This window comes from Podarcis muralis, chromosome 3 (genome assembly GCF_964188315.1).
Source record: "Podarcis muralis chromosome 3, rPodMur119.hap1.1, whole genome shotgun sequence".
In the NCBI taxonomy this organism is placed as follows: domain Eukaryota; kingdom Metazoa; phylum Chordata; class Lepidosauria; order Squamata; family Lacertidae; genus Podarcis; species Podarcis muralis.
Genome location: NC_135657.1, coordinates 25,875,189 through 25,890,260, shown reverse-complemented (window position 1 = coordinate 25,890,260; position 15,072 = coordinate 25,875,189). Strand labels below are relative to the sequence as shown.

The window sequence follows — 15,072 nt, the reverse complement described above, 5'->3', positions numbered from 1 at the left end:
CATACACAGGGCACCCAGTTCTGTCTTAGAAAGGAAACGAGCTAGACTTGCTATTCCCCTCTGAGAACCTCTAAAGGAATATATATATTGATTTCATACATGCCCATACAGTGGAAAGCAAGTGCATTTTATTAATCATTTATAAAGTGCCTAAAATTTGACAGGCACCATACAGACGCCAGAAGCCTACACAAACCCTTCACTGTACTCTTTCTGGTGCCTACAAAACACATTTTTGTTTAAGAAAACAAAACAGGGAAAATGTTGATTTATGTTTTAATCTGTTTTTAGTTTATTGCTGGGTTTTTTTAAATATTAAAATGCTTTAAATAGTTGCTTTTAACAGTTTTACCCTGATGATTTGGTTGTTTTATTGTCTTTGTAAACTGCTTTGAGGGTGTATAGATTTTATAAAATAAGTATGTAAGGCATGTTACTCACGCTAACTGAAGAGCCAACAACATTGCCTTATCTCCCAGCAAACAAATCAGGAGGGGCTACTCAATAAATGAGTTAACATATATTCTTTTTAAATTTTATTTATTGAATTTATATCCCACCCTTGCTCCCTAAGGAGCCCAGGGTGGCAGATCATATATATAAATATATGCATTAAAGGTAAAGGTAAAGGTACCCCTGCCCGTACGGGCCAGTCTTGACAGACTCTGGGGTTGTGCTCCCATCTCACTTAAGAGGCCAGGGGCCAGCGCTGTCCGGAGACACTTCCGGGTCACGTGGCCAGCGTGACAAAGCTGCATCTGGCGAGCCAGCGCAGCACACGGAAACGCCGTTTACCTTCCCGCCAGTAAGCGGTCCCTATTTATCTACTTGCACCTGGGGGTGCTTTCGAACTGCTAGGTTGGCAGGCGCTGGGACAGAGCAGCGGGAGCGCACCCCGCCGCGGGGATTCGAACCGCCAACCTTTCGATCGGCAAGCCCTAGGCACTGAGGCTTTTACCCACAGCGCCACCCGCGTCCCTAAAATATATGCATTAGGTGCACATTAATTTTTTTTACCTCAGATTGCCTTTTACCATCTGCTCCCATGTTTTATGGCAGATGCCCCACACCGTCTGAGAGCAAGCTGTGCTTCAAATCCTTTCCAAACTACCTTAACTTGTTATATTAATGGAGAGGGCTAATGGCACAGCTTCAGGCTGAAGCAAATTACTCTCCAATATCTGTGTGTGTGCGCGCGCCTGCGCATACACAAACACACACATGCTGCTTCCCTCTTTTCTTCCTCCCCACAGGAGAGCAGGGAAGCAGGAAGAAGTTGGCTTCCTTACCCCTTTGATCCCACAGCAGCTGCTGAGGTAAAGGGAGGTCAGGGAGTTTGCTGGAAGGAACATGAATCTGGCAGCGTTCTCCTCTCCTCATGCCTGGCCAGCAACAACTCCTGCTTAGCCCCAGGTTGCTAGAAAAACGGTCTCTGCTTCCCCATCTTATTTAATTTCAGCGCTGCAAGCAAGAGGACAGTTATCACAGGAATGTGGCTCTCACACAAATTCCACAACAGGCATGCGGAATCTGTGGCCCTCCCGATGTTGCAGGACTCCTAGCTCCCATCACCCCCTGAACCAGTGTGGACAGTGGTGAGGGATGATGGGAACTGGACTGCCAACAGCCTTGGGAGGTCCACAATCTCCCCGTTCCTGGGTTGAACCAAAGACAGGGATAATCTAGCAGTCACATTGGGTGACGGTCCATTGCTCAGTAGCAGAGCAAATGTGTTGCATGCAGAGGCGCTCATGTCCAATTTCTGTCTTCTCCAAGGATCGGGTAGGAGGCATAGACAGGTTCCTGGGAGAACAGTGTGTAGACCTAGCTGGGACTCACTCTTTGGTCTGATCAAGCAGGCCTCTCCTCAGAAGAGTACACAATATCTGGACAAAATGGGCAAATAGTCTGAAAGCAACGTGGGTGGCGCTGTGGTCTAAACCACTGAGCCTCTTGGGCTTGCCGATCAGAAGGTTGGCAGATCGAATCCCCACGACGGGTAGAGCTCCCGTTGCTCTGTCCCAGCTCCTGACAACCTAGCAGTTCGAAAGCATGCCAGTGCAAGTAGAGAAATAGGTTCTGCTGCAGCGGGAAGGAAAACAATGTTTCCGTGCGCTCTGGTTTCCGTCACGGTGTTCTGTTGTACCATAAGTGGATTAGTCATGTTGTCCACAGGACCTGGAAAGCTGTCTGTGGACAAACACCGGCTCTCTCAGCCTGAAAGTGAGATGAGCGCTGCAACTCCATAGTCGCCTTTGACTGGACATAAACGTCCAGGGGTCTTTTACCTTTTACCTAGTCTGATTGGGTATTAAAGCAGCTTCCTATGTCCATCATTTTGGGGTTCCAACTGGATACCTGCAAAGCCCCCACATTTTTAGTGGGGTAGCACTGTGGAAGGGCGTGTGTAAGAGTCACCACCATTAAAAATAATAATAATAATAATAATAATTTATTATTTATACCCCGCCCATCTGGCTGAGTTTCCCCAGCCACTCTGGGCGGCTCCCAATCAGTGTTAAAAACAGTACAGCATTACATATTAAAAACTTCCCTGAACAGGGCTGCCTTAAGATGTCTTCTGAATATCAGGTAATTATTTATCTCTTTGACATCTAATGGGAGGGCGTTCCACAGGGCGGGCGCCACTACCGAGAAGGCCCTCTGTCTGGTTCCCTGTAGCCTCACTTCTCGCAATGAGGGAACCGCCAGAAGGCCCTCGGCGCTGGATCTCAGTGTCCGGGCTGAATGATGGGGGTGGAGACGCTCCTTCAGGTATACAGGACCGAGGCCGTTTAGGGCTTTAAAGGTCAGCACCAACACTTTGAATCGTGCTCGGAAACGTACTGGGAGCCAATGCAGGTCTCTCAGAACCGGTGTTATATGGTCCCGGCGGCCACTCCCAGTCACCAGTCTAGCTGCCGCATTCTGGATTAATTGCAGTTTCCGGGTCACCTTCAAAGGTAGCCCCACGTAGAGCGCGTTGCAGTAGTCCAAGCGTGAGATAACTAGAGCATGCACCACTCTGGCGAGACAGTTCGCGGGCAGGTAGGGTCTTAGCCTGCGTACCAGGTGGAGCTGGTAGACAGCTGCCCTGGACACAGAGTTAACCTGCGCCTCCATGGACAGCTGTGAGTCCAAAATGACTCCCAGGCTACGCACCTGGTCCTTTAGGGGCACAGTTACCCCATTCAAGACCAGGGAATCCCCCACACCAACCCGCTCCCTGTCCCCCAAAAACAGTACTTCTGTCTTGTCAGGATTCAACCTCAGTCTGTTAGCCGCCATCCATCCTCCAACCGCCTCCAGGCACTCACACAGGACCTTCACCGCCCTCACTGGTTCTGATTTAAAGGAGAGGTAGAGCTGGGTGTCATCTGCGTACTGATGAACACCCAGTCCAAACCCCCTGATGATCTCTCCCAGCGGCTTCATATAGATATTAAAAAGCATGGGGGAGAGGACAGAACCCTGAGGCACCCCACAAGTGAGAGCCCAGGGGTCTGAGCACTCATCCCCCACCACCACTTTCTGGACACGACCCAGGAGGAAGGAGCGGAACCACTGTATGACAGTGCCCCCAGCTCCCAGCCCCTCTAGACGGTCCAGAAGGATGTTATGGTCGATGGTGTCAAAGGCCGCTGAGAGATCCAGCAGAACTAGGAAACAGCTCTCACCTTTGTCCCTAGCCCGCCGGAGATCATCAACCAGTGCGACCAAGGCAGTTTCAGTCCCATGGTGAGACCTGAATCCCGATTGGAAGGGATCCAAATGGTCCGTTTCCTCCAGGCGTGCTTGGAGTTGTTCAGCAACCACCCGCTCAATCACCTTGCCCAAGAATGGTAGATTTGAGACTGGGCGATAGTTGGCCAAATTGGCCGGGTCTAAAGATGTTTTTTTAAGAAGCGGTTTAATGACCGCCTCTTTCAGCGGGTCTGGGAAGGCTCCCTCACAGAGGGAAGCATTCACCACCCCGCAGAGCCCATCGCCCAGCCCTTCCCGGCTCGCTTTTATCAGCCAGGATGGGCAAGGATCAAGGAGACAGGTGGTCGGTTTCACTTTTCCAAGCAGCCTGTCCACATCCTCGGAGGTAACAGACTGGAATTGATCCCATGTAACAGGACCAGACAGAACTCTAGCACTCTCCCGCCCTGGCCCTGCTCCCACGGTGGAGTCTACCTCCTTCTGAATCTGAGCGATTTTATCTGCAAAAAACTTTGCAAAAGCATTGCAGGAGATCTTGGGGTCCCTACCAGGCCCCGGTGGTACAGGTGGTTCCGATAGATTGCGAACCACCTGAAAAAGTCTCCTGCTGCTGTTTTCTGCAGATGCTATGGAGGCAGCGAAGAAGGCCCTCTTCGCCGTCGCCATTGCCACTTGGTAGGCTCGACGTTGAGCTCTAGCCCGTGTCCGGTCTGATTCAGAATGAGTTTTCCGCCACCGGCGCTCTAGCCGTCTCAACGATTGTTTCATCACCCTCAGCTCCGGGGAAAACCACGGGGCTGTCCGGGCTCCATGCAATCGGAGAGGGCGCTTCGGAGCCAGACAGTCAATAGCCCTGGTTAACTCCGCGAGGAGTTAAGACGAGGAAAAAGCATTAGGAGAGCTCAAGGACACATTCCAGCTAGGCAAACGCACAAAAGGTCCAAGACGCAAAGCAGGGCGGTGAGGGGAGTGTCTCAAGGGCCAGAGAGAGCTGCCTCGAGGGCCATATTCCACTCCCAAGCATAACGTTTATCCCTCCTGTGCTACAGTCTTCTACTAATTTGTTCTTCACGCATTCCTGTGAGGTATATAGGACATCAACATTCCCCCTTTATATAGCCAGAACGAAGACGCAGAGAACTCCATGGAGAAAGGAAAGACATACAAGTAAGATAAATGCCTGACTATTTAAAAAATTTTAAAAACAAAACAAGATAAATTAATTTTTATTGTTTTATTGTTTTTTAAGCACAAAGAAAATGAATTGAAAGATGTTACATTTTTTTAAACAGGCAATGGTTATGGTCCTTTTATTAGGAAAGAGCCAATGTCAAATTAAGGAGAGTTTGTACATAGCATCATTCTATATTTGGCTCAATTTACAGACGCAATCAATAGGGAACATCATAACTTCTTAAAAATTGTGAAGTTATGAATATATTGAAGCCAGGTCACACAAATATATTAAGGCACAGCAGAACATTAGTTATATTCAGAGAAAGTTCTTCAGTCTGGGAAACAGTTTCTGTGCATTCTGGGTTGTTATGTCTATAACTTCTTCCACTGAAATCCCTTTTATTTTAGCAATGTATTCTGCAGCAATGAAGACATTCTTTGGTTCATTTCTCACCTGAAATGCAAATAAGTGACATTGGTCTCCAGCGACATCTATGGCCAACTCAGTTTCTGCTTAGGTTCAAATCCTCGTAGAATCGTAGAGTTGGAAGGGATAATAATAATAATAATAATAATAATAATAATAATAATTTATTTATACCCCACCCATCTGCCTGCGTTTCCCCAGCCACTCTGGGCGGCTCCCAATTGAGTATTAAAAACAATACAGCCTTAAAGGGGCATCTAGACGGCATTAGGCATCTAGACAACAATACAGCATTAAAGGGGCCTCCTGAAATGCCCTACGTGGGGCTTGAACCCATGACTCTTATATTAAGAGTCCCATGCTCTACCGACTGGGCTACCTTGTTGTGCTCTGGCTCTTATTAATGGCACCATTCTTTTTATCCACCTTTGAAACTGACCATTTTATGATATTCATGACTGAGCCCTTTACAGAGGTGGAGGCCCAGTAGGTTGGCCTATTGCACTCAAGCCTCCATTTACTCTACTCAGCCCTTTCCCAACACTGTCCAGACCACCTGAGATCTCCTCCTCCCAACTGTAGTTGTTTTGCCACACCATCACTCGGCATCTCAAGCCACTTCTTCCCAAACGGGATTGTGCTCATAAACTGTGTTGCAGAAGTTGGCTGGCCATCTGTCATGGGTGCTTAGTTGGGACTCCTGCGTTGTAAGGTAAAAGGTAAAGGTACCCCTGCCCGTACGGGCCAGTCTTGCCAGACTCTGGGGTTGTGCGCCCATCTCACTCAAGAGGCCGGGAGCCAGCGCTGTCCGCAGACACTTCTGGGTCACATGGCCAGCGTGACAAGCTGCATCTGGCGAGCCAGCGCAGCACACGGAACGCCGTTTACCTTCCCGCTGGTAAGCGGTCCCTATTTATCTACTTGCACCCGGAGGTGCTTTCGAACTGCTAGGTTGGCAGGTGCTGGGACTGAACGACGGGAGCGCACCCCGCCGCGGGGATTCGAACCGCCGACCATGTGATCGGCAAGTCCTAGGCGCTGAGGTTTTACCCACAGCACCACCCTGCGTTGTAGGGGTCTGAAATAGATGACCCTCAGGGTCCCTTCCAACTCTACAATTCTACGATTCTATGATACTTTACCTGTTTCTCAGGGCCGAGCGCAGGAGAGTCAGTTTCTAAGCAAATGTTTTCTAGGGGCAACTGTTTCACAAGTTTCTGCTTCTTGAACAAAATAAGGAAAGCAATTAGCATCATCGTTCTCCAAGCAGCCAAAATAAACATTTAAAAAGTTGAACTGCCCACAGATTAAATAAGTGTTTAGTTGAGCCTCCTTTACTCAAATAATTAAATATTAATACTGCCAAATCTTGAATACAAATGCTTTTTCTGAGGACAGTGAAAATTTTTTTGTTTATTAAATTGTATATTGCCAAAAATTGGAAGCAGTTGTTAATGTCTTCTTTTCCATTCCTTATTTCAGTGGCAGGAGAACCAAAATAGCTTCCAAAAATAAGAGTGTCCTCATCTCCTACTGATTAAAGAAATCAATCAGCTAAAGCAGAGGTGGGGGATCCTTTTGGCGCTATGCACCAGATTTGAGATATAAACAAAGAACCTTATAGCCAGAAGCCAGGACTTCTTGAATCTCACCTGTTCACTTCTTATAATAGACGGAGGAATGGAGAAAAAATACCCAGCCTTCACCCCTTCCATTGCCACCGACGGCTTGCCATCAAACGCATGGAGCAGCACCCTTTCAGCACCTAAGGAGAACGACAGAAATCAGGAAAAGAACCTTTGCTTCCTGTAGAAACATCAAAGCGCAGACCAGGTAGTGAATGTGATCCAAAGATCCACAGGGCTCTAGAAAAAGCTAGAGGCGCACTTGTGGAATGCGGCTCTACGAACGGGTTTATATCCCTTTACAATATATTAATGTTATATTTCATATTTGGCTGTGTGATCTCCTGACTTGGCTGGCATGACTCTGACCCAAACCCCAAAATGCAGCCAGCGGACTGCTGGCAGGCCCAGCTGCACTGGCTGCCAGTACGTTTTCGCAGAACAGGTGTTGATCTGCAAAGCCCTGTACGGCCTAGGACTCTGATATCTTTCACGGCATTGCCCCCAATATAAACCTATCCAAACCCTTCTATCTTTATTTGAGGCCCTCCTCTAGATGCCCCTTCAGAGGGTGGTGTGGCGTTCGTACAGAGCTACTGACCCGTACACCACTAATCTGCTGCCACCAACCAGGTCCTCCCCAGTAAATCACTTAGTCTCAGTCAGGTTTTTAAGTTAACCATGAAGATTGTAGTTTATTGCAAACACAAATAAACTTTAAATGCATTTGAAACGCTGTTACCCTTTACCCTTAGTCTTATTTTATTCTGTCTCTAACTCTTCTACCCCCCCTCACACAAGAACCAACTGCATTAGCTGTCTCTCTATTTCCATCTGTCTGCCAACTGCTTTCCCAACCAACCAATTAACTACTAACCAACTGTCTAAACCTTGGGCTAAGCCCTTTTATAAACAGGTAGGCTCTGGCTCTGCTTTTCTATTGGTCTACCTATTAGCTCTTTCTCTCCCCCTGTACAGACATTTTCAAAAGAACGAGCAAATGCCACAAGTGGCAATAAGAGAGAGGACACTTTTGGTTGTGGCTCCCAGTTTGAGGAATGCTTTCGAAGTCTGCCTGCCAACTTTAAGACCCTTAAAGTTGCCAATCATTAAGACCCTTTCGGCCTGTGGTAAAAATGTATCTCCTCTCCGAGGCATTTGACCAACTATGTCCTGCTGCTTATTAATGAAATGTTTTCCGCTGATGATGTTTCTGCTATTTTTTGGGTTGCTTTATGGGTCACTGTGATGGCTTTATTGCATTTTCCCCTGGTTTTATGCTATGTCTTCATTTCTTCAGCCTTTGCCAATTGCTTACACACCTTTTTGGAGTAAGCAACTAGTAAGTCAAATAATGGTAATAATAATAATAATAATAATAATAATAATAATAATAATAATAATAATAATAATAATAATTAATACCATCATCCAAAGATAACTTCCTTCTAAAGTACAGTGCCAAGGGCCTTCAAAAACCTACACTTGTGCCTCTAATTGAGAAGGCTCTGGATCTTATGCCAAAACAGATGTGTAAGATTGGCTGAGCCTGGATAGCTCAGTTGGTTAGAGCGTGGTGTTGATAACGTCAAGGTTGCAGGTTCGATCCCTGTAGGAGACATCTGCATAGTCCTGCATGGACTTCCAACTCTACAATTCTGTGACCCTATTTCAGGTCTGCTTCTTGTTTCTGGTCTAACATCCAAAGGGGGGGGGGGACTGACTGTCCCCCACAGTGAATAGGCCCTGTGTATTTTGGCAAGAAAACTAAACAAACCGAATGAATGTAAATAAAACAAAACATTATACCTTGTTCCTTTAAGAGGTTAATGGTTGGCCTTCCAGCTGAGCGGGAATGGACATTTCTAGGATAAACAAGAAGAACAAAAGATATCAGCAGGAGTTGTTAGCAAAACTGTGGGCTGGGTTTTCATGGCCGGATAAACCACTTCCCTGGGTGGAGTTTTAGCATTTTTTATGCGATTAAGCTTGAATCAAGTTACATTTTTAAACTCTGTTTTTATCTACCCCAAGCCTTCAGAACAGGGCTATTAAAAATTATGTAAACAAATAAATTGCACTTTGATGGTCCACTGAATTGCTGCTTAAAGCAAAATAGGTAGGAAGAGTTATCACAGAGTGCCTGGAAACATCTCAAAAGAACTATGCAAAGATTATACAGCAACACAGTCTGTAACCCTGAAAATACAGCAAAAACACTTCCTCCATTAATACGAGGAATAGATAATACAATAAATTGCAGTAATAATTTTAATTAGACCACTGCATTTTAGACAATGCTCTGGTTTAATTAGCAACTGAATTCCAATCACGTCAAATGACGTTTTCATTCACAAAAATAAAACTAATTGTCTCTCTTGCAAGATACACAAGACCTACAAAGGCAAATCGAGTTGTTTTGCCAGCTGAATCTGCTTGATCAAGACTTGTCTTTGCCCTTCCTTCTGCTCATCAGTGTTTGCAAATCTGGGAGTGAAATCCAGTCCAACCTGTAGGGAAAATGGGAGGCGGGAATTCAAAAACACTGCTAAAAATTGTTGGTTTACTTTGTCTATCAGCACAAAATGCACTCAGCTAGGAGCACTAATAAAAGCAAACTCGACCCCAAAGTCTCCTATAGCAGTTTACACTTAACAGGAAATGTATTATTGGAGACCTGCTATTTTTGTGAAACACCCAAGGTCCTTAATCAAGCATTTAATCAGCAGTCCAACATGTTGACTGTTGTGAAAAAGCCAAGAACTTGCTTAAAGTTTAAAGGGCTACTTCTGACAAGACACAATTTCTACATCAAAAATATTTCCCTTTTGGGTAAACATGCGGAGGATTGTGTGCTGTGTGGCTGTAATCCTAGGAACCTGCAAGTAAAAACATTTAGGATTGTGCTGCCCAGTGCTTTTGGCAGCTGAACACCAAAGGCTATAAAGATTCTACTTACTTCTCCGATAGCCAACAAGCGGTCCTTATAGAGTTCTATGAGTGGCAATGCTTCATCCAGATCCTGCACAAAGATCTTGTGTAAGTGTGAAATGAACACTTAGGCCTCAAACAATTACATTGGACTAAGATGTCTGCTTCACCTCCCTATTCTCTCTCCTATTCCTATTTTATAACCCACTTTTCCTCATAGATTCCTGCAACTTGCGTACATTTAACTTGAGTGCATTCAGCTTTACGTGTGTGGCAATTAATTATTATTTTTTAAGGGGGCAGGGTTCTGGGGAAAATGACTTTGGCAATCTCACCTGCCATTGAACCCAGTGGGCTTTTGACCATACGTGATTTGGGATTTATGCGTGATGCCTGGAACGTAACCCCCACGCAATCTGTGGATCTACAGCATTTAAGTAAGACACCACAGATGTTTTAACACATCTTTCTTGGATCATAGTTTTGTTCTTTGCTAATTGCAATTCTGTATTGCTAAAGCAATGCCATTTTGCTGTACGCAGTAACTTTTCCTTGTCCTGTTTAAGTTAGGTCTGCGACGTCAGCCTGGCAAACCCTGTATTCTGGGTTGTGGCATATAAACTTAAGGCAGGGATAGTCAACATGGCCCCCTCCGGTTGTTGTTGGACTCACAGCCCAAATAGTCAATGGTGAGGGATAATGGGATTTTTAGCCGCGCATTCCAAGCTAAACACATTGTAAGTTTACTTAAGAGCAGGGACAAGGAACCTGTACCCTACACCTACCCACAGATGTGGCTGCACTATAATGCTCAGCATCCTTGGCCACAGACTATGATGGCTGAGGCTGTGGGGAGCTAGAGCCTAACTACACCTGAAAGAGTTACAGGTAGGTAGCCGTGTTGGTCTGCCATAGTCGAAACAAATTAAAAAATTCCTTCCAGTAGCACCTTAGGGACCAACTAAGTTTGTTATTGGTATGAGCTTTCGTGTGATATCTGAAGAAGTGTGCATGCACACGAAAGCTTATACCAATAAAAAACTTAGTTGGTCTCTAAGCTGCTACTGGAAGGATTTTTTTTATTTTGTTATACCTGAAAGACTACAGATTCCCCATTCATGATTAAGAGGCAGGCTATGTGCACCGTTAATCACACCAGTGTGCTTCAGACTGGTTACTTTTATTTCGAAGACACAGGTACAGGCCCCCACCTGGAGCATGCTTCCTATCTGGACCGTACCCTACACTAGTTTCCTCGATGAAAATTATTATAGGGAACCTGTGCTCCCCTCTCCAGATGCTGCTGAACTACACTCCATCACCTCTAGCCAGACTTTTAAAAAGCATGTCTTAACTGTTTGCTCTCCGAGGTACTGTTGAAAATCACCTCCTGAGAACACATCCCTGCTCTGAAATAAGCTTGTTATGCATCTTCCTTGGAATTATGTGAACCTCCTTTGATGACAGCTAAGTTGTAGATCTTGCTTAGACGCCTAAAAAACAATGGGAAGTTATTTTGCCTAGCACCAATTTTTATTTTCTTTCTGATGCTCCTTTGAGGATACCTCTAGTTTGCTCTGGGAGAGCAGGAGACAGGGAAGAAGGGGCTCAGTATACAAAAATAGTGACCACTCTATTGCTGCAAGACCACATGCAATAGGAACAGATAAGTTTACCTGGCAAACTGAAAAAAAGTACAGAAATTGTTAACTGCTGCAATTACAGCTGGTTGCCATTTCACCTTTAACGTAACACTGCGATCATTTCCCGTTGGACTACTTTGAACTGGATGGATGCCCAGACATGGAAAGACAAATCCTGGGTACCTGGATACAAACATGTGTTAAGTGATGGGAAAGGGCAGACATGTATTATGGTTAAATAAAAAAGAAAGAGGACTGAAAAGGTAACAGCTTTTGCTATTCCAATCAACACTACAACTAAGATTTTATTGCTCCTATTCTGATTGCTTATGAACAACAGCATTTTCAAATTTTGCACTCTGACCATGAATGTCTCTTAAAGCACCATTGCTTTATTTACCATAACATTTTTCACATAAAACAATACTGGAATATGTTTATTTTATGAGATAGTGACAAGCTCTGAAGGAGTGTCTCCACCCCCATTGTTCAGCCCAGACACTGAGGTCCAGCTCCGAGGGCCTTCTGGCAGTTCTTTCACTGTAAGAAGTGAAGTTACAGGGAACCAGGCAGGTGGCCTTCTCGGTAGTGGCGCCCACCCTGTGGAACACCCTCCCATCAGATGTCAAGGAAATAAACAACTATCTGACTTTTAGAAGACATCAGAAGGCAGCCCTGTTTAGGGAAGTTTTTAATGGCTGATGTTTTACAGTGGTGCCCCGCAAGACGAATGCCTCGCAAGACGAAAAACCCGCTAGACTAAAGGGTTTTCCGTTTTTCGATGCACTTCGCAAGACGATTTTCCCTATGGGCTTGCTTCGCAAGACGGAAACGTCTTGCGAGTCTTGCGATTTTTTTCGCTTTCCCCCCTTTTTCTAAGCCACTAAGCCGCTAATAGCCTTTTAGCCGCTAAGCCGCTAAGCCTTTAATAGCCGCTAAGCCACTAATAGCGCTAATCCGCTAATAGGGTTGCTTCGCAAGACGAAAAAACCGCTAGACGAAGAGACTCGCGGAAAGGATTATTTTCGTCTTGCGAGGCACCACTGTACTATGTTTTTATATCTGTTGGAAGCTGCCCAGAGTGTCTGGAGAAACCCAGTCAGATGGGTGGGGTACAAATAATAAAATTATAATCATCTCACAATGCAATTTTGACTTAAACAAAAAACAGTTATCATGCAGCATGACAGAACTGCCATATGAGAAGCAAAATCCAAAGTATCTGGATGTGCTGAACAAGCTGTTCATCTTTTTGGATTCTAGTCTGTAACTATTTTCTACCTTGTGAAACAGACTGAAGAACTAGAAACTTTGTTACCTTTCTGAAAGTTGAATAATTTTTTCAAAATCTTCTCTGTATTCAGCAACTACCACCAGAGCCAAAACTTTACACTGAAACAACATGGAAAAGGGTTAGCTAGAGTTGACAATAACAATGAGAAGTCTTACAATCTGATCATAAACACATCTGTTTGAAATTACTGATTTTGCCATATCTTCCTTCCAAATTAATGTGATTTCTGTTTCTTAGTTTACCTTAAAATTGCTTGGCCTTTAGGAGAAGTTAACTCAAGGAAGTTCATGGAAGAAAAGTTTTCCATCCCCCTCATAACTGCTACAGGTACCTGAAACCCCTCAAAAAGCCTTTCCAGAAAGGGAGGGGAGCTTCCTGAACAATGTGGGATGGAGTGTGGGGGCTGCTGGGGGGCTCCATGAACTTCCTTACTTATCTTAGGCTCCAAACTCGATTTTGGTAGAATCTTCTTTCCCCAGCAACTCATTCCCTGTTGCTCAGGAGGGGTCCTGATCATTCAGAGATGATTTCAGGGGGTGCAGAGGATTGCAGAAGAGAGGTGGGGACAGACAACTTTCCTTCAATTAACTTCCTTAAATTAATTTACCTTAGTATACAAACTAAGCCCTTGAGCTATCAAAATCTATAGATCTACTACCTATAAAACTTTAACTGCAAAAAATATATAGATATTACTACAAACCTTTTTTGCTTCTTCCAATACACTTTCAATGTCCTAGAAGATATTAAAAATATAATTATGCTAGCAGAATAATTTGTAAAGAAGGGGACAAAGCAGTAGAAATGGCAAATGTGTCCTTTCTCTTTCAATAACTCTTTGCACCTAAAAGTTGTCAAACGTTACTTATTTAAACCACCACTGTCCCTTCTTTCAAACAGAAGGAAAGCTATTACTACTACAACTACTCATTAAAGTGTTTTTCCTTTTCAATTCATATATTCAGGTACAGATAAAGGCAAACAAATGCACATGCATTTTGCAAAAGTAAAATGATTCTCCCCCCCCCCCCCCCCCCGGTTTTATGTTATATGGGACCATAGATGAGCAGTTTACATTTTTACTGATCAGCGCTGGAGACTTCTATCCCCTTTCACACGGGGAATGAAGTAAATTCAGATGTCCCCGATTGCAAGCTCTTGCTGGGATGAATAACTGCGGAAGGAGAGGGGGCTTTTCATAGAATCAAAGCTGGAAGGCCCCAAGGGGCTCGAAACCACGACCCTGAATGTCTCGTGCTCTACCGACTGAGCTATTTCACCTGCACATCCTCCCCGGGGAGGAGGCATGTTAATTGTAGCTTTACTTGGTAAACAAATACTGCTTTCAATCTGGAAAAGAAATATGTTTTATTAATGTCAGACATTAAGTAATTCATACTGAAGGAAGCTAGTAGTAGATAGCATGTGACTTTATGCATGTGTATAGGGAAGTTTGTAACGTTTGGTGTTTTATTATGCTTTTATATTGGTCAACGAAAGAGGTTTAAAGACTGTCTCAAGGTAAATCTAAAAAAATGTAGTATAAACACTGACAACTGGGAAACACTGGTCTGCGAGCGCTCCAGTTGGAGAACAGCGTTTTCCAAAGGTGTCATGGACTTTGAAGACACTCGAACTCAGGACGAAAGGGAGAAACGTGCTAAGAGGAAGGCACGCTTGGCAAATCCACACCGTGATCAACTCCCATCGGGAAACCTACCGGTATGTCCCCACTGTGGAAGGACGTGTGGATCCAGAATTGGCCTCCACAGTCACTTACGGACTCATTGTTAAAACCGCGTTTATGGAAGACAATCTTACTCGGCTACGAGTGATCGCCAAAGATATTCTGGAAGTTTTTGACATTTTATTATGTTTTTATATTCTGCTGGAAGCCGCCCCGAGTAGCTGGGGAAACCAAGCCAGAGGGGCGGGGTATAAATGATAAAATTATTATTATTATAGGGGTTAGCCACCGTAGGAAACCGTAAGAAATGGGTCGCTGGACCAGATGGGTCCTCGATCTCCCCTAGGGAAACTCTTATGAGATGAGAGGGAGAAGGAATTATAAGCGGCGGCGGCGGAGGCCAACCGCAGGGTGCAAACCGCACCGCGCCGCCCACTCACCCCTCGGAACTCGGGCGCGGCGAGGTGGCAATGGCAGTCCACCACCCCCATCCCGACGACGCGCGCGGAACCGAACGCCGAGGGGGCTTCGCTTTCCAGCCGGACCTATTTTGCCGAAGCTCCCTCTCTCGCGCGCGCACAGCC

General features: G+C 45.1%; 1 protein-coding gene across 4 annotated transcripts; it reads right to left on the bottom strand.

Moving 5' to 3' along the window:
- Nucleotides 1-4,924: 4,924 nt before the first annotated feature.
- On the bottom strand, nt 4,925-15,071 carry TATDN3 (TatD DNase domain containing 3). Of its 4 annotated transcripts, none has more exons than XM_028724687.2 (10): nt 14,929-15,070; nt 13,505-13,537; nt 12,826-12,899; nt 11,606-11,690; nt 9,893-9,955; nt 9,334-9,443; nt 8,743-8,798; nt 6,961-7,073; nt 6,451-6,531; nt 4,925-5,335 (listed from the first exon to the last, which is right to left on the bottom strand). In XM_028724687.2, the coding sequence occupies exons 1-10, from the start codon at nt 14,977-14,979 to the stop codon at nt 5,198-5,200; spliced, it is 804 nt and encodes a 267-aa protein (XP_028580520.2). In that variant the 5' UTR covers nt 14,980-15,070; the 3' UTR covers nt 4,925-5,197. The 4 variants fall into 4 exon arrangements, with proteins under 4 accessions (XP_028580520.2, XP_028580521.2, XP_028580523.2 ...); XM_028724688.2 differs by having other exon boundaries at nt 6,451-6,528; XM_028724690.2 differs by lacking the exon at nt 14,929-15,070 and adding an exon at nt 14,082-14,104 and having other exon boundaries at nt 12,826-12,901; nt 13,506-13,537.
- Nucleotide 15,072: the final 1 nt, after the last annotated feature.

Coding starts and splice junctions, on each gene's coding strand:
- TATDN3 (XM_028724687.2), bottom strand. CDS start 14,979: ATGGGGGTGGTGGACTGCCATTGCCACCTCGCCGCGCCCGAGTTCCGA. Junction 13,538..14,928: donor CCGCGCCCGAGTTCCGAGGG/GTGAGTGGGCGG, acceptor AATATCTTCTAG/GACATTGAAAGTGTATTGGA. Junction 9,444..9,892: donor GCTTGTTGGCTATCGGAGAA/GTAAGTAGAATC, acceptor TTTTCCCTACAG/GTTGGACTGGATTTCACTCC.